Genomic DNA, 13,613 nt, shown 5'->3' on the forward strand with positions numbered 1-13,613 from the left:
AGAATTTTAGAAAGGGGCTTCAGCTTTGATCGTGGAAATAGTTTAGTGGCAGCCTGGTTTTTATTTCAATCATACAGTGCAACTGGGCACAGAGTTGGTTCCTAGAAGCGCTTTAAGAAGAATGTATGATTATTGGATAGCTTTTAACGGTAATATAATGGGTATAAAAGAATGGATATACGGTTTATAAGAAAAGGAGTGTGAAAAGGTTTAAGTAGGTAGGGAATGTGATATTAACAAATTGTCTCTAGGTATTCAATTAAAATACAAACTCTTGTTGAGCTTCTTGTTTTCATTATCACCTATTATAATCGCACAAAACTCTTATATTTCTGCCCTGATATATTAGAAATTTAACTTCTCATCGTACGAATATTTTCAGTACTTTAAAGTACCATTATCAAAGATTAAGGGCTACAGCAAGGATGTTGATGAAGGTGAAATCCACCGAAATTCTTATCTCCCACCCCCTCGATATGACTGGTTTTACCAAGTTTAGACAAATTATTATGGGCTTTTTTGTCAAAAAAGCTGACCTATTACTGCCAGATATAGCTACTCCCTTGTTTGCAAGCCAGAGTGGTGTCTAAGAGATACACATTTTTCCTATCAGAAACTTGGATCAGCACTAGATACTAAAAAGTTCTTATTTTGGCATCCAATTTGTTGCGTTTGAGAACTGAAAGTTTCCTAGTTGGATTCTTAATCTCGGGAGCTAAAGTTGTCGGAAATTGAAGTTGAGCATTTAATGAAGAATCTTTTCCAAAGAAAAATCAACAAAAAAAACTTAGAAAAACTATGGGCAAAACGGTTAGTTAAAATGATCTATAGTAAAATCGTCTTAACACCATCATTAAGTATTATATAGTCCTCGGAGCCGTCTCCAAATAGAACTCGGTACTCATAATTTACGCTCTTAAAAATATAAATTTTACAGTTTCTTAATTTTTCTTGACCCTAATACTAAAGTTTCTTACACTTTTGGCCATCCTAGTAGTATTTTCTTATAAACCAGTTTCTTATAATATAAAACGAGTACCGTAGGTCGTTTGGCGCAGGGGTTGAAATGGCTGACTCAAGCGATTTGTGCAGTGCAGCCCACGATCACTGAGCCTTGCTACATTGAAATAATAGAAACATAACGATTTCATAGCGAATAGGAATTGATGGTTTTCCGTTAACAGACCACATCTTTATTTGGATGACGGATTCGAAAAAGGGATCAGTGTTGAAACGTATCTGGTACTGTTTATATTTTCTGAAAGAAGAAACGCGTAAACGGGCTTTGAGTATGACCTGCAGGTCCTAAAAAGGTTCCTGGGGCAGACGAAAGCCCGAAAGTGAAAGACGAAAGCCCTTTTCACGTAACGAAAAGGCCTTTTTAACTGAAGGCTGCCCCCACCCCCACCTCCAGATTTTTTAAGGCTCGATTCGCCACTGTGGCTCTCCAACATAGTAATTGGTCAGTTTGTCAGACAGCAGACATTTTAATGACAATAATTTTCATTGTCATTTAACATGTGGCTACATTCTTTTAATAAGAACATCACTTTATAGGAACACTGAGACAAGATTTGCCAATAGATAAGAATAACGTACAAACATGGCAAGCCTCAGAGAAAAAATTTGAAGAAAAACAATCTGTTCTGGAAAATTTTCTATCTTGTTAACAAAATAGAGAAGATGTTTTTCAGAGAATCAACCACACTCCTTAAAAATGTCTTGCAAACTTTTTATTTAGTGGTCTTGGAAACAATCGCTAGAATGTAAATCTAAATAACATCGATGTTGAAACGAGACCGTTATTAAGAAAAGCAGAGCCTCAAATTTTCAAAAAGATTAAAAACATCCAGCCATTACTTATCTTATGAAAAATAATGAATTTTCCTAGTCTTTGTTTTTTGACCAAGCAGTCGTCAAAGTTGAAATAATTTATTTGATATTTCAATGGTTAATCCAGTAGTTTTAAATTGATAGCAAAAGCCAAATTCATAGCAGTAAAGAGCTATTTTCTCAAAGTTTTGGCTTCTAAAAAGTAGACGCTTTTTATTGTATAAAGAACACATTTATAAGGAACCTTCATGAGGAAGACAGAGAAAATTAAGGAACCGTTAATGCTAAAGATAAATTCCCTTAGGAACTTTTCATTTCTGTATATTTTTTTTCCCCTGCCAACAATCCAGAATTTGGAAGCCGGTTCAATTCATTTTGAGTTGAATATCACATGAATTGTGTGTTACGGGCGCAAACATCGAGTTTTTTCTTGTGTAATTTCGGGTGTTTCGTTTATCTTCTTGCCTGAATTTCCACTTTTTCACATATCAAACGTTTTTTCTTTTTTTCTTGCTGTTTTTTGCCTTGTTTTCTAGCTACAGTTAAGAATCTAGCGACTCTTATATAGAATTTTACTATGTACTATGTGCAATTTTCATGACACCAAATGTGCAGTTAAATCAATTATCTATTAAAGTCCTTTAAAGTACTACAATTTGATCAAAGAGGTTCAAAAATAAAGGAACTTTAGGAACTAGGCCTCGAGCTAAGTTCCTTGTAAAATAAGAAGCGTGCAAAATAAAACCTGTTTAGATAAGGGCTCGATCTTTACCATTGCCGCAACTTCATTTCTGTGCGAAAGTCCAAATTAAGCAAATAACCAATTTCTTTGTCTTTTATTTATTCTCTCATTGGCGAATTTTTTGCAACAAAGGGAGTTTGTGCAAATTGCCATCACCAGGCCCATCGCATTTCCTTATCGGAAAGATTTTCACAAAGACAGACATAAACCTTTTCGAATAAATTCCATTTAGGAGTTTAGAGGTATTGGCTGTTTCCAAGGTTTCAACTTGTCTTGTTAACTATTTCACACTTAGAGGCCTAGTAATAATAGTTAAACAGAACGTAAAACGATTACATTCTTTTTTTTCTGTGAATAGCATAATTTTTGCCAGAGCATGATGTTTTTATTTTTTAGTTTATTTGTAGCTCGGGTGTTCTTATTATTGTTTATATTTCGACGTGACTTTTCTACATATATATACTATAAATTGTTTGTAAGACCACTAAGTAAAAGTTTTGCAAGACATGATGCACTGTAGATTGGCTGATAAGAACTGCTCTGTGTTGTCAACTTGAGAGGAACTTTCCGAAACGAGATTGGTTCCTTCATCAGAGGCTGTTTTCAAGTTTGCTGGCACAGCCCCGCCCCTCCTCCGTTTGACGAAACTTTATTTTTTTAAATTTGATTTGCATCGCACCTGATTGCAGGGACCGCGGAAGCAGGGGGGATGAGGGGTCTAAAACCCTCCAATTATTTCAAAGATGTACTTAAAAACGTACAAAAAGTCGCCACCCTTCTCTTTATTTTTAGCATGTTTAGCCCCTCTCTCCAAAACCTATTAGCCCCCTCGATCCGTAATATTCTCTGCGGTCCTTGCCTGAGTTGTCACTCATTGCGTCGGAGAATTTTTGGTGCCACTGTGCCACCCCTTCAACAACGCGAGAATGCTCAGTTTCCAAGTGAATGGCTGTATTCTTGGGCAAGAAAACAAAGACAATTTTGAAATCCGCTACCAAATCGGTGATTTATCGGTTTGAAAGTGATTTTCGCTAACCGACAACTCTCTTTCCTCACAGCTAATATTGAAACTCTCATACAGGCTTCAATTCCCTTTGTGGTACTTCCGCCATTCTAGACAGCTCTTTATAGTCAAAGCACAGGTCAAGTCTTATATTGTTGTTTTTCTGGCCAAGATACAGTATCGTCTTTCTTTGACCATTATCAGACATGGACGTCGAATCTAATGTTTTCAACAATGTTTTTGTCCGTACATGTTGCTTGCGTGGATAATCCATGAGAAGACTTGTTAAATATTGGTTCAGGTGAATTGTCTAATTCCGCAAACTCATCTGGATGAAAATAGGCCTAAGTCAGATATTGAAAAGGAATGTACTGCTGAACTAGTTGCAACTTAGCTATGAGCAAGCCCTTTTTAAAGAGAATTTCCCTGCCAGACATCCTTGAGCTGCATTTTGGAGAAAGGTAATTATGTAGGAAGTGATTGTTATCTTCATTTAAAACTGGATTCTCTTCTTTTGACGATGTACAATGCCTTCCAAAAGTCCTTGGAAAACCCTGAGATTTCTGTGAATTCGCGTATCCCCTTCTATTTCCATGTCAACAAGGAGGGTGTTGCCCCCCCTTCCCCTTCATACGATGTTGATTCGCTAGCTGAAAACCATAGCTATGTAAAAATGTATCACTTGTACACGTAGGATTGTATTATTAATATTTCCGTGGCACAACATTGTATAAAGGAGAGGGGATGTTGTGGCCAGTGTTCCAAGACGTTTGGCAGACATTGTAGATGATATCTTGTTTCCTCCTGACTACATCTTACATTTCCATTACAAACTGTAAACTAGATGGTCGTTGTAAAAACCTTTCTAACAGTAGAAACAGGGACGAAAGCAAGTTGCTAATTTTGGAGGGGCGTGGAAGGATGAAAATTCCAACTTTAAGTGAGAAATTTTTCATTCGACCAGTAAATCTGTTGTACCTACCAAATTAATATTTGTAAATAGCCCGAACACCATAGTTCTATTTTCTTTATAATTACCAAACTTTACTCAATAATTAGCCTAAAGCATAAAAGCCTAAATCTCTTAATTTTGATTAACATGAAACAAACATTAAACTTACTGTAAGAAGTAAAGCAACATTAAAGCAAAACCAGTATTAGATATACTTAATGATTAGTAGTATTCTTTCAGATCAATTAATCAATTTTATCTAAAATACATTTTTTCACGATATAAAAGCACCAAGAATTTGGGCCTTTTATTTTTGTTCTTGATCGAAGAAACTACCTTTAAACTTTTCAGAGGGCCAAATGCCTTTTCATTCTTTACAATTGAAATGATGATTTGAGAACAAACTTGTGCATATGCCTGATTCGAAAGATGAAACACTCTTCTTTGATCAAATACTTCTACTGCAAATTTTGCAATGTGTTCTTGCTTCACAGCAGTTTTGTCATAGGAATTTATGATAAGGACTCAAGGACATTAACAAATAACAGGGGGAGTTTAGCATAAACTCGTTTTTTATAAGAAGCGTTGAGAATTTTTAGTACTGAAAGATTCTTAATCTTTTATTGAATTAACTACTCGTAGTTTCTAAAAAAATTCTCACTCTAATATTTTCTGATCAATGCGGGTATTATTATTCCAAACTGTAAGTTTCAAGTTTCTTATCCGTAAATTCACCTTGCCTGTTCGTAATTTGATTCAACTCCCGTCAGAGAGAAAGAAAAAGAAAACGGGGCAAGTGTGCAATTTGGATCCAGTGGAGAAGGGATTCACAATAGAAAACGATTGGATGGGTCAGCTTCAGCCTGTGAATTTTAATGTTTAGAATTTTTATATTTAAAATAAAAAACTTCTTAAAATATAAAAGATCTTAGGAAGGGTCGTAAGGAAAGGTCTTAAGAAAAAAATTCCAAGTCAACCGTTACGTTTTCCAACTGTAACTGGATTTTCCAAACTTTGGGGGGGGCGTTACGCCCCCCACGCCCCCTATTATTTACGTGCCTGAGTAGAAATGTTTACCAATATAACCTAGGCTAATAATAAAATAACACGGCCGTTTATGTAATTCGTGCAACCTCCAATGTGCGGTTTGGGATTATATATAAAGATAAAAGCTACAGTTTTAGCCTTATTGCTTGCCACACACCCTTGTTTTCTCTGCAATTCTCTAGACATGCGTTTAAGGAGGCGCGAATTTTGACGCGCGGACGACGGAGCAGTAGTTGAATACTTTTTCAAATTAATGCTAATAGGCAGAAATGGTCCATCTACTAGCATAGACACTTTTAAGCGCTTTTAAGGCGTCTATTTCAAGAAGTATAACGTGAAACTCCTTTTGATTCGCTTTACAAAAAGACTCATATAAACAAAAAAAATCATTCTTGATGAAGCTTGAGCCTTGTATTATTCTTAAATTGTTCTTTGATTTCATTGATTTTGAGCCACAGTATTCTTTTAGACTATATTCCTATAATATTCCTATAATAAAAAAGGAGTGTACGCAATCCACGCGCAGTTTACGTTTTTTGAGGAACCACTTTATAAGGAACCTACATGCAGAAAAAATTAAAGAGACGTTAGTGCTACAGATAAAAGCCCCCGAGGAACTTTACATTTTTTAATATTCTTATCACTGCAAAGAATCAAGAATTAGGAAGTGAGGGGCGATTCACTCTTGCGAATAGCGTCCGAGCTTTTGCCTAAAACAAAAGGATTTCTGTGGATTTTCAGATAAACAATAGGATTTTTGCAAAAGATGTGCGAGATTTTCTTAGAGTGATTTGCCCCTCATTAGGAAGCCGGTTCTATTCATTTGGAGTTATTAAATACACAAAAAATTTGTGTTATGAAGGTACCTATTTTCAAAGTAAGTTTGTGACATATCTTATAAACTAATTCGTGGGCAAGAAACCTTGCCGGGCGAAAAAATAAAGCCTTTGCCTCGTCAAGGTAAACATGCCTGTGTCAGCGTGAAGAACAATCAGCCTTGTGACGTCAGAGCTGTACATACGTAATGATAGGATTGTATCTGCCAGTTTCTGTCCGTAAGAACAATTAACAGGAAGGCTAAACCACCTTTTGTTTTAGGGATATCGCCTAGGCGTAATTTCCTCAACGGGGCTATGATTCTTTGCCTAATTGTATTATTGGCATCACTTGTTTTTTATTCATTCAGTGTTTATGTTTCACGTTGGATAACAATCGATGGCCTGCTCTACGTTTCCAGATTCTCGTTCAGTTAATTATGCTATTTTGTAGTGTTGTTAATCCGAAAAGAGCTGTTTACAAAACTTGATCCATACGTTGCTTCATCCCGCAATGCGGGAATATAGAAAAGTGGATGATACACGCGCATTTTCCTTACCACAGTTACATATCCCTTCTAGGTTGAAGCTTGATGGCAGGAAGAGAAGCAAAACAACGCTGTCTGACAATAATCAGAATGGTCACGCTCCGGTTGCTCAACACGAGCAACTTTCTGTACAAACCAGTTTGGGTGATGGAACAGCCAGCCGACCACGAAGCCTCACTGGAGACTCAAACGATCAGTTCATTCTAATAGACACAATCAGCATCGATGAATCAGTAAGTATACACTTTTTCCTCAAGCCTTGTTGTTGATCGCTTTTTTGTGACGTCACAAGACATTGTTGAACACAGTACGTACTATGACCAATGTGGGGGATTCTACAGCGCGCATAGCAACCATTTAGTTATGTTATATTCTTAGATATATTGCTTTTTAAAGACAACATGATTTTCTCTATTAATTATATATTGCTTTATTCACTTGAGGACTCGAAGTAGCTTAATTTGTTTTGTTATGATATTATATTTACGTACTTGTCTCCTGTTAATGTGTACGTGAACAAGGTAAAGGAAACTGATATTCGTGATGTATTAAAAACCTACGTACGACCTTTGTATCGGTATAAGCAAATATAGGTTCACTGATTTGACATGTTGATTAGCTGAGTAATGTAAATTGAGTTTATAAAAGTACAGTAGGGCAGTGTTAGCGTAAAATGTGTTGAGGAAAGACGTGTAGATAAATTGAGATATGATGAGACAAGGCGTACGTTCGAGTTTTATTTGAAGAGATTTCTTGGTTCGTGGAGAAGTATATATGTTTCGAGCCAGCGTAATTGAGATAGATTGCGATCTATAACAACCAATATCAAAGTTGGGAAGAAATGCTGTATGGCATTTGCGACACATAGAACGGCAGTCGATGGCCTGAGTTGGCATTTGTTTACAAACGGATCTATATCTGGAAAGGGGAACATTTCTTGCTGTGCTGAGTGACAATGTGATGACGTCATATTGTTCGAAGCTTGGAACTTCGACCTGATATGAGCGAAAAAATAAAGTTGAAATACCCAGTATTTTGTTTACATCAGTATTCATATTGTGGATCAGGTTCTTTTGAGGGCCATTTTGCAAAGTTGTCACTGATGTAATTAGGTTTCATGGATAGAAGGGCGTGATGAAGAATCTGTTAAGTATGACATCATGCAAGAAAGTCACGTTTCTCAATTTTGTCAAGGAGTCCTTCTCACTTTTGCTCGGAACAAAATCATGAGAACATGTCTGCTTTTATCATGAGAATTCTTTAGGTTCTCTTTAGTTTCCAGTCTTCCAGTAGTTAGTACGTTGCAATCATATATAAGCTGCGTCGCTTTATCTTGAGATCATCGGTTTTCGAGATTTATTCTCTTATGCAAGTGATAAAAATCTACGTTTTCTTTAAGAATCTATATGAAAATCGGTTTTTAAACAAGTTACAAGCAATCTTTCAGTGAACATGATTTGTACCCCCCCTAGAACAATTTTCCTAAAAAAGGACCTATCACCACCCTCTCTCGTCTTTCATAGTTTTTGAGCCACTCCACCAACATCCTTCACTCTCACGCTTAGAACATTTATTTGGGGGGGGGTTACATTTATTTGGGGGGAGGGGCAGCTCTATGTTTATGGGATCAGGACATCTCTAGTATTTTCACTTGACGTCTGACATTTCACTGTAAATCCTTTTCTGAGCCTCTGTAGATTAATGGTGATCTCGCGGAGAGATTTCCTTTGTGGTTTGTCTTGAAGTTAATGAAGGATCTTCTTGCTGCTTCGCCTTTTTTAAAGATGTTTAGATCTTTTGCTGTCGGTGAATTAAGTTTAGGAAATGCAGATATAATTGTAAATTTCTTGAATTATTGATGAAGAACAGCTTATCAAAAAATGACGCTTGTTAGCTGAGTTTGATTTCCAGCAATTTTTTCCTGTTTACCCATGTCTTGAAATCTATTGTCATTTGCTATTGACAAGGCAAAGCTCAAACCGAGCGAGAAACCATCCATTTGCAACAAGGAGAGCTCTTGCTGCAGAGATTTGCTTATTGCGGAATAATCGCAAAGGACTTCATATATTGGACAGCTTTTGTTTTTGTCCCATCAACCTCTTTTTGTGTTTTAAAGAGACTGGTTATAGCTTGTCTCAACAAGTTTTTCCGAAGGATGCAAAAGGGACCTCTCTTTTGGAACGTTTTCACACTTCCACCCAAACTAACCTCGCCATAATATACTTCAAGGCATACCCTCACGAATAGCTGGGAGACTGTCACGTCTAATTTGTCACCAGATGTCTCAAATTGACAGAACGACCAAAAGAGGACCGCTGCTTTAATGCTTACTTTAAAGGCATGCTTGTTTTACTCTGTTGTTTTCTTAACAATTGCTTCTAATACATCACTTTGCCATCATACATAAAACCTGTAAGATTGGTCAACTGATAACATCTTTCCATGACTGAAGGACGCTGCTTTCATTCAGCAGGCCCCTGCGCCGGCCTTCCTCTTTAGTGCAGGCCTCGAATTAAAGGATTATAACAAGCCAACGCAAAGGAATCCGTCAGCACGTTAAATCAGTTTCATTAATAATCGCTGGAGTAACAGGTACTCGGCATAACGAGATTTTCCTTCTCGTGTATGCTCTTCACATGGATATCTGCAGGTATTTTCCATGAAAATGTATCCTCGAACAACCAGACATCAATCACTGCCAATCATAATTTTTCGACAGGTTTGCTTCGTTTTTATTCTAATTTCAATGAAATATGGTTGTTGTTTATTTATTCTCTGGTATTTTATACTACTCGTTCTGATTCGCTATTGTAGGTTTTTTAACTGTGATCCATAATTGCTGCCTCAATATCAGATCATTTATCAGATCGACCTTATAATTTTCTTTCTTCTTTTTCCCTGTCTTTTTTGCAAAGGTTTTGCCAATTTTTGTCAGTGTTGTTCTTGATTTTGAATCACTGATATTTATCTGTAAACTTATTCCAATTTTACTTCCTGCTATATTTTTACTAAACATTTGCTCTTACATTTAACATTCATTATAGGTTATTACTTTGCAGCATTAAAACCTAAAGCGTCTTTTTTCTGTAACTTAGACCAACTAGCCACTATTATTCTACTTTTATTTATAATTATCAACAATTAGCATTACAGTGTTTGTCCTTTGCACAAAGAGTGATTATAAACTGTCTATGCTCTCAGACGCATTGTACTCGAAATCATTATTGTGAAACAGCTCAGAAATTTCTATTGCAATGTGTTCCTTCACTGCGGTCTTTGTCGAAATATAGATTACTTTTCTTACAGTTGTTTTTCTACAATTTCATAACCTGCTAATTCCACTGGCTCCTTGAAGCAAGCCGTGTAAGATTTTAGGGGTATCTTTGTGTTGCTTTTTGTCATGATGAGTTCATGAGCATCCGTCTTGACTATATGATGATTATTATGTCATCCTTAGTGATCTTTTTTCTCAGTTAACTTACTCATCAGCAAAATCATCATCAATCATCGTTAAAGCATTAATCAGCATAATGATTGTTTTTTCTTTTTATTATACCAAGATAAAGTAAGAGAACTAGTTTTTGCGTTTACGTGAAGAGTGGGCCAGCCCGCTCAGGTGAGATCCGCGAGGAAGACAGGTGGGATCCGCGTCGGGTGGGATAGAAATTATCCATGTAAACCCAATCAGGTGGGCTGGCCCACTCACAGAATGTCATCACGCGTGCGTAGGGGAATTTGGCGCTAAAGTAAACATTCTGAAGAATTCCGTACAAACTTGTTGATCGCATACTTTTGATAGATCGTATACAAAATCCAAATTTCTACGAAATGAAGTACGAATCCGAGCATACCGCATAACTTAAGAATGCCGCATACGATCAGAAAGGGATTCGAATTGTTTTTCGCCATTGTTGAGGAAAACTGATGTTCTTCATTGTGGCGCCAAAAACTAAAAAAACCCACAATTTTCAAATAAGAAGCCATCCCACCTGAGTGGGATAAATCGCGCCCTCATGTAAACACTTGCGAATACGATCTCACCTGTATGGAAATTAGCCCACCTTATGTAAACAGGCCTTAAGTATACGTCATCGTGGCAGTTCAGAACCATAAAATTCAAACTACCAGAAATAGCAGAAAAAAGCCAAAGAGAATTCATTTAGTTTGCTTGACAAATTCAACGGTGCATGTCAGTATCAATTTGTTTGCTTTCATTGACATCAATCATTACCATGCTCTTCAGTGTCAATCATTATCATAATCATCATCGATTAGAATCATAATCATCAATCATCATTGCTAATCGATCATCGCCATAATCGATCATCAGAACAAGCGTCATCGTATAAACACCCAAAGTGCATTACGTATTGATTACTTTGTTTAGGTTGACGGCAATGTTGCTCCGTATGATATGTGGGATGAAGCAGATGGTGGAACTCCTGATAATGAGGTATTGCATTATCCGCTTATCAATTTATGTTTATTTCATCGCAGAAGGGGCAAACCAGCACAATAAAACTATCACAGCTCGGTTTATTCATTTTGTTGTCATCCATAAGATTTTGCAATAAGTAAACATTGTGAAGTTTAAGAGACATGGTAATAATTTGTTTATTACGTCAGCGTGTAATCTTTTGTAAGGACAATTCAATGCTAGCGAAAGATTTTTAGTGTTTTTCTTAGGAATTGTTCTATCAATAGATATGCAAAAATGAGGTTGTCTTTTTCGAAGTTTCTGCGCCTGATTTTGGCAATCACACGTCGCCATTAAATCCTTTGATTTGTGTAGGATAGGGTTGATTTATTTGACTTAGTCCAATGAAAAGGTCGTATCTTTGTTTTCCTCCGAGTCAACGTCAGAAAGTTTCTTGGGATCATTGTACCATGTCATGGTTGAAAGTAAGAACTTTCTATTCACAAAATACCCTGTAAACGATCAAGTGGATTGAACGAAAGCAGCAGCAGAGCTGCAAAAATTTAGATGGATTCCAAAGTCAATTTTTGTGCTAAATTCGTACTGGCAAATGTCCGCTTGCGACGGCAAAACAATGTGGCGAAGAGATAATGCAATTGCGAAGGAGCTTTGAACTCGCATTGTGTCTTCGCCGCACTGGTCCTCTGCCTTCTCATGCCTAAATGTGGCGCCAATGAAAACTTTTTTATTCCACTTTACATATTCAAATCACGGAAGTGATTTTTCATATTAATCAGGTTACTTTAATGCATCGATACTGTTGCGAGGGGACTGGTTTAGTGGTCAGACAGGAACCCAGAACTCTATATTCTAGAGGATTTCACTGTGATTTCTACTGTTAAAAATCTTGTATCAGTGTCGGTTTCTATTGAATTCGACTTATCTACAAAAACCATTTATTTACATGTAATTGGCATGTGAGTTAATTACACGAATGATTATACCTTTTCAAGATCGCCTGTTTCATTTTTAGCGTGCGAGCCAGGAAATTGAAAAGCTGAAAATGAAGATAAAGAAAATTCGACAACAACTTGTTGAAATGCAAAATATGAAAGCAGGTTTCTTTTTTACTGTTCATATTTCCACTTTCCAGACAGTTCCTATCTGACAACTCTTTTATTACCAACACCAACCAAGTCTTGCAAATTTTGCATCATCACCATCAATTTATTTACAGTTGGTAATTTCATACTTCCTAAAAAAACTAATTTACACCAACTTTTAACAATAAACCTAAATAAATATATATAAGTTACCGATAAAAGGAATACGAACGTCTATTTACAAACTGTACAGAGGCAACTGGCGCCATCCCAAGTCTCCATTTCTTTTTTAAAAGTTCAAACAGACTCAAGGTTCTTCGTATCATTATCAAGGGTATTCCACGGCATAGCTTCCCCCCCCGCCCTTAATCTTTGGGGGTTTATGCCATATTTTATTGTGTGAGAATAGTGTGCCATATAAAACCTGTTTGCGTAAGTTATAAGTTATAGACTTTGTTTTGAAATTCTCCCAGGGATATGAATGGTTTAGGTGGTGGAGGGTTTTTCAAACTTCCAAGAGCAGTTCCTGTTGGTTTTTACGTGTATAGTAAAATCTTCATGCCTTAATAGAAATTTTTTGAAAGTGGATTCAAAATCCTTGCTTATGTACTCGATTGATGTTATTGTTGGCAGCTTTGCTACAGAATAGCCAGATCAGAGGACATGAGTTGAAATTTGACATTATAACAGCATTGAACAGTATATTTACTTGATTATCATCAATATAGTAATCGTGACAATCAAGAGAATGCTTTTACTTTCATGCTCACTTCCATGCAGAGGTCCTCTACCTGTTGGCAGAAAATTAGCTTATTATCGATAGTAGCTCCTAGTGATTTCACGTTGTCACTAGCACGTATGATTTGGCCATTAATATTTATTCTCAATTGTTCAGTTTTTTCATAGTGCTTTATAGTCTCGTAGTAATTGCTAAGAGAAGGTTCTTTGGCAACAATGACTCTTCGTTCATATTCCTTAGTCATCATTTTAGATTAGATAAAGTATTGTAAACGAAAAATCGAGAAATAGATTGATTTGTTAAGAGAAATAGATTGATTTGATTTGATTTGATTTGATTTGATTTGACGTTATAATCAACTTTACTTAGTGCAGTAGGGTTTCGATAAACCGACATTGAACGCTAGATCACGAG

General features: G+C 36.4%; 1 protein-coding gene across 6 annotated transcripts in view; it reads left to right on the forward strand.

Annotated features, from left to right (window-relative positions):
• LOC135690058 (transmembrane and coiled-coil domains protein 1) overlaps positions 1-13,613 on the forward strand; it is a 46,994-nt gene that overhangs the window by 18,530 nt on the left and 14,851 nt on the right. For 5 of the 6 annotated variants that reach the window (XM_089108722.1, XM_089108723.1, XM_089108724.1 and 2 more), the window contains exons 5-7: positions 6,975-7,173; positions 11,328-11,393; positions 12,391-12,475. In XM_089108722.1, the coding sequence (XP_088964848.1) occupies positions 6,975-7,173; positions 11,328-11,393; positions 12,391-12,475 (350 nt within the window). Of the gene's footprint in view, positions 1-1,437; positions 4,040-6,974; positions 7,174-11,327; positions 11,394-12,390; positions 12,476-13,613 lie in introns of those variants that run through there. The other variant, XM_065207506.2, reaches the window with a different exon arrangement.

This window comes from Rhopilema esculentum, chromosome 5 (assembly GCF_057945365.1).
Source record: "Rhopilema esculentum isolate cy_ngs chromosome 5, ASM5794536v1, whole genome shotgun sequence".
NCBI lineage: Eukaryota > Metazoa > Cnidaria > Scyphozoa > Rhizostomeae > Rhizostomatidae > Rhopilema > Rhopilema esculentum.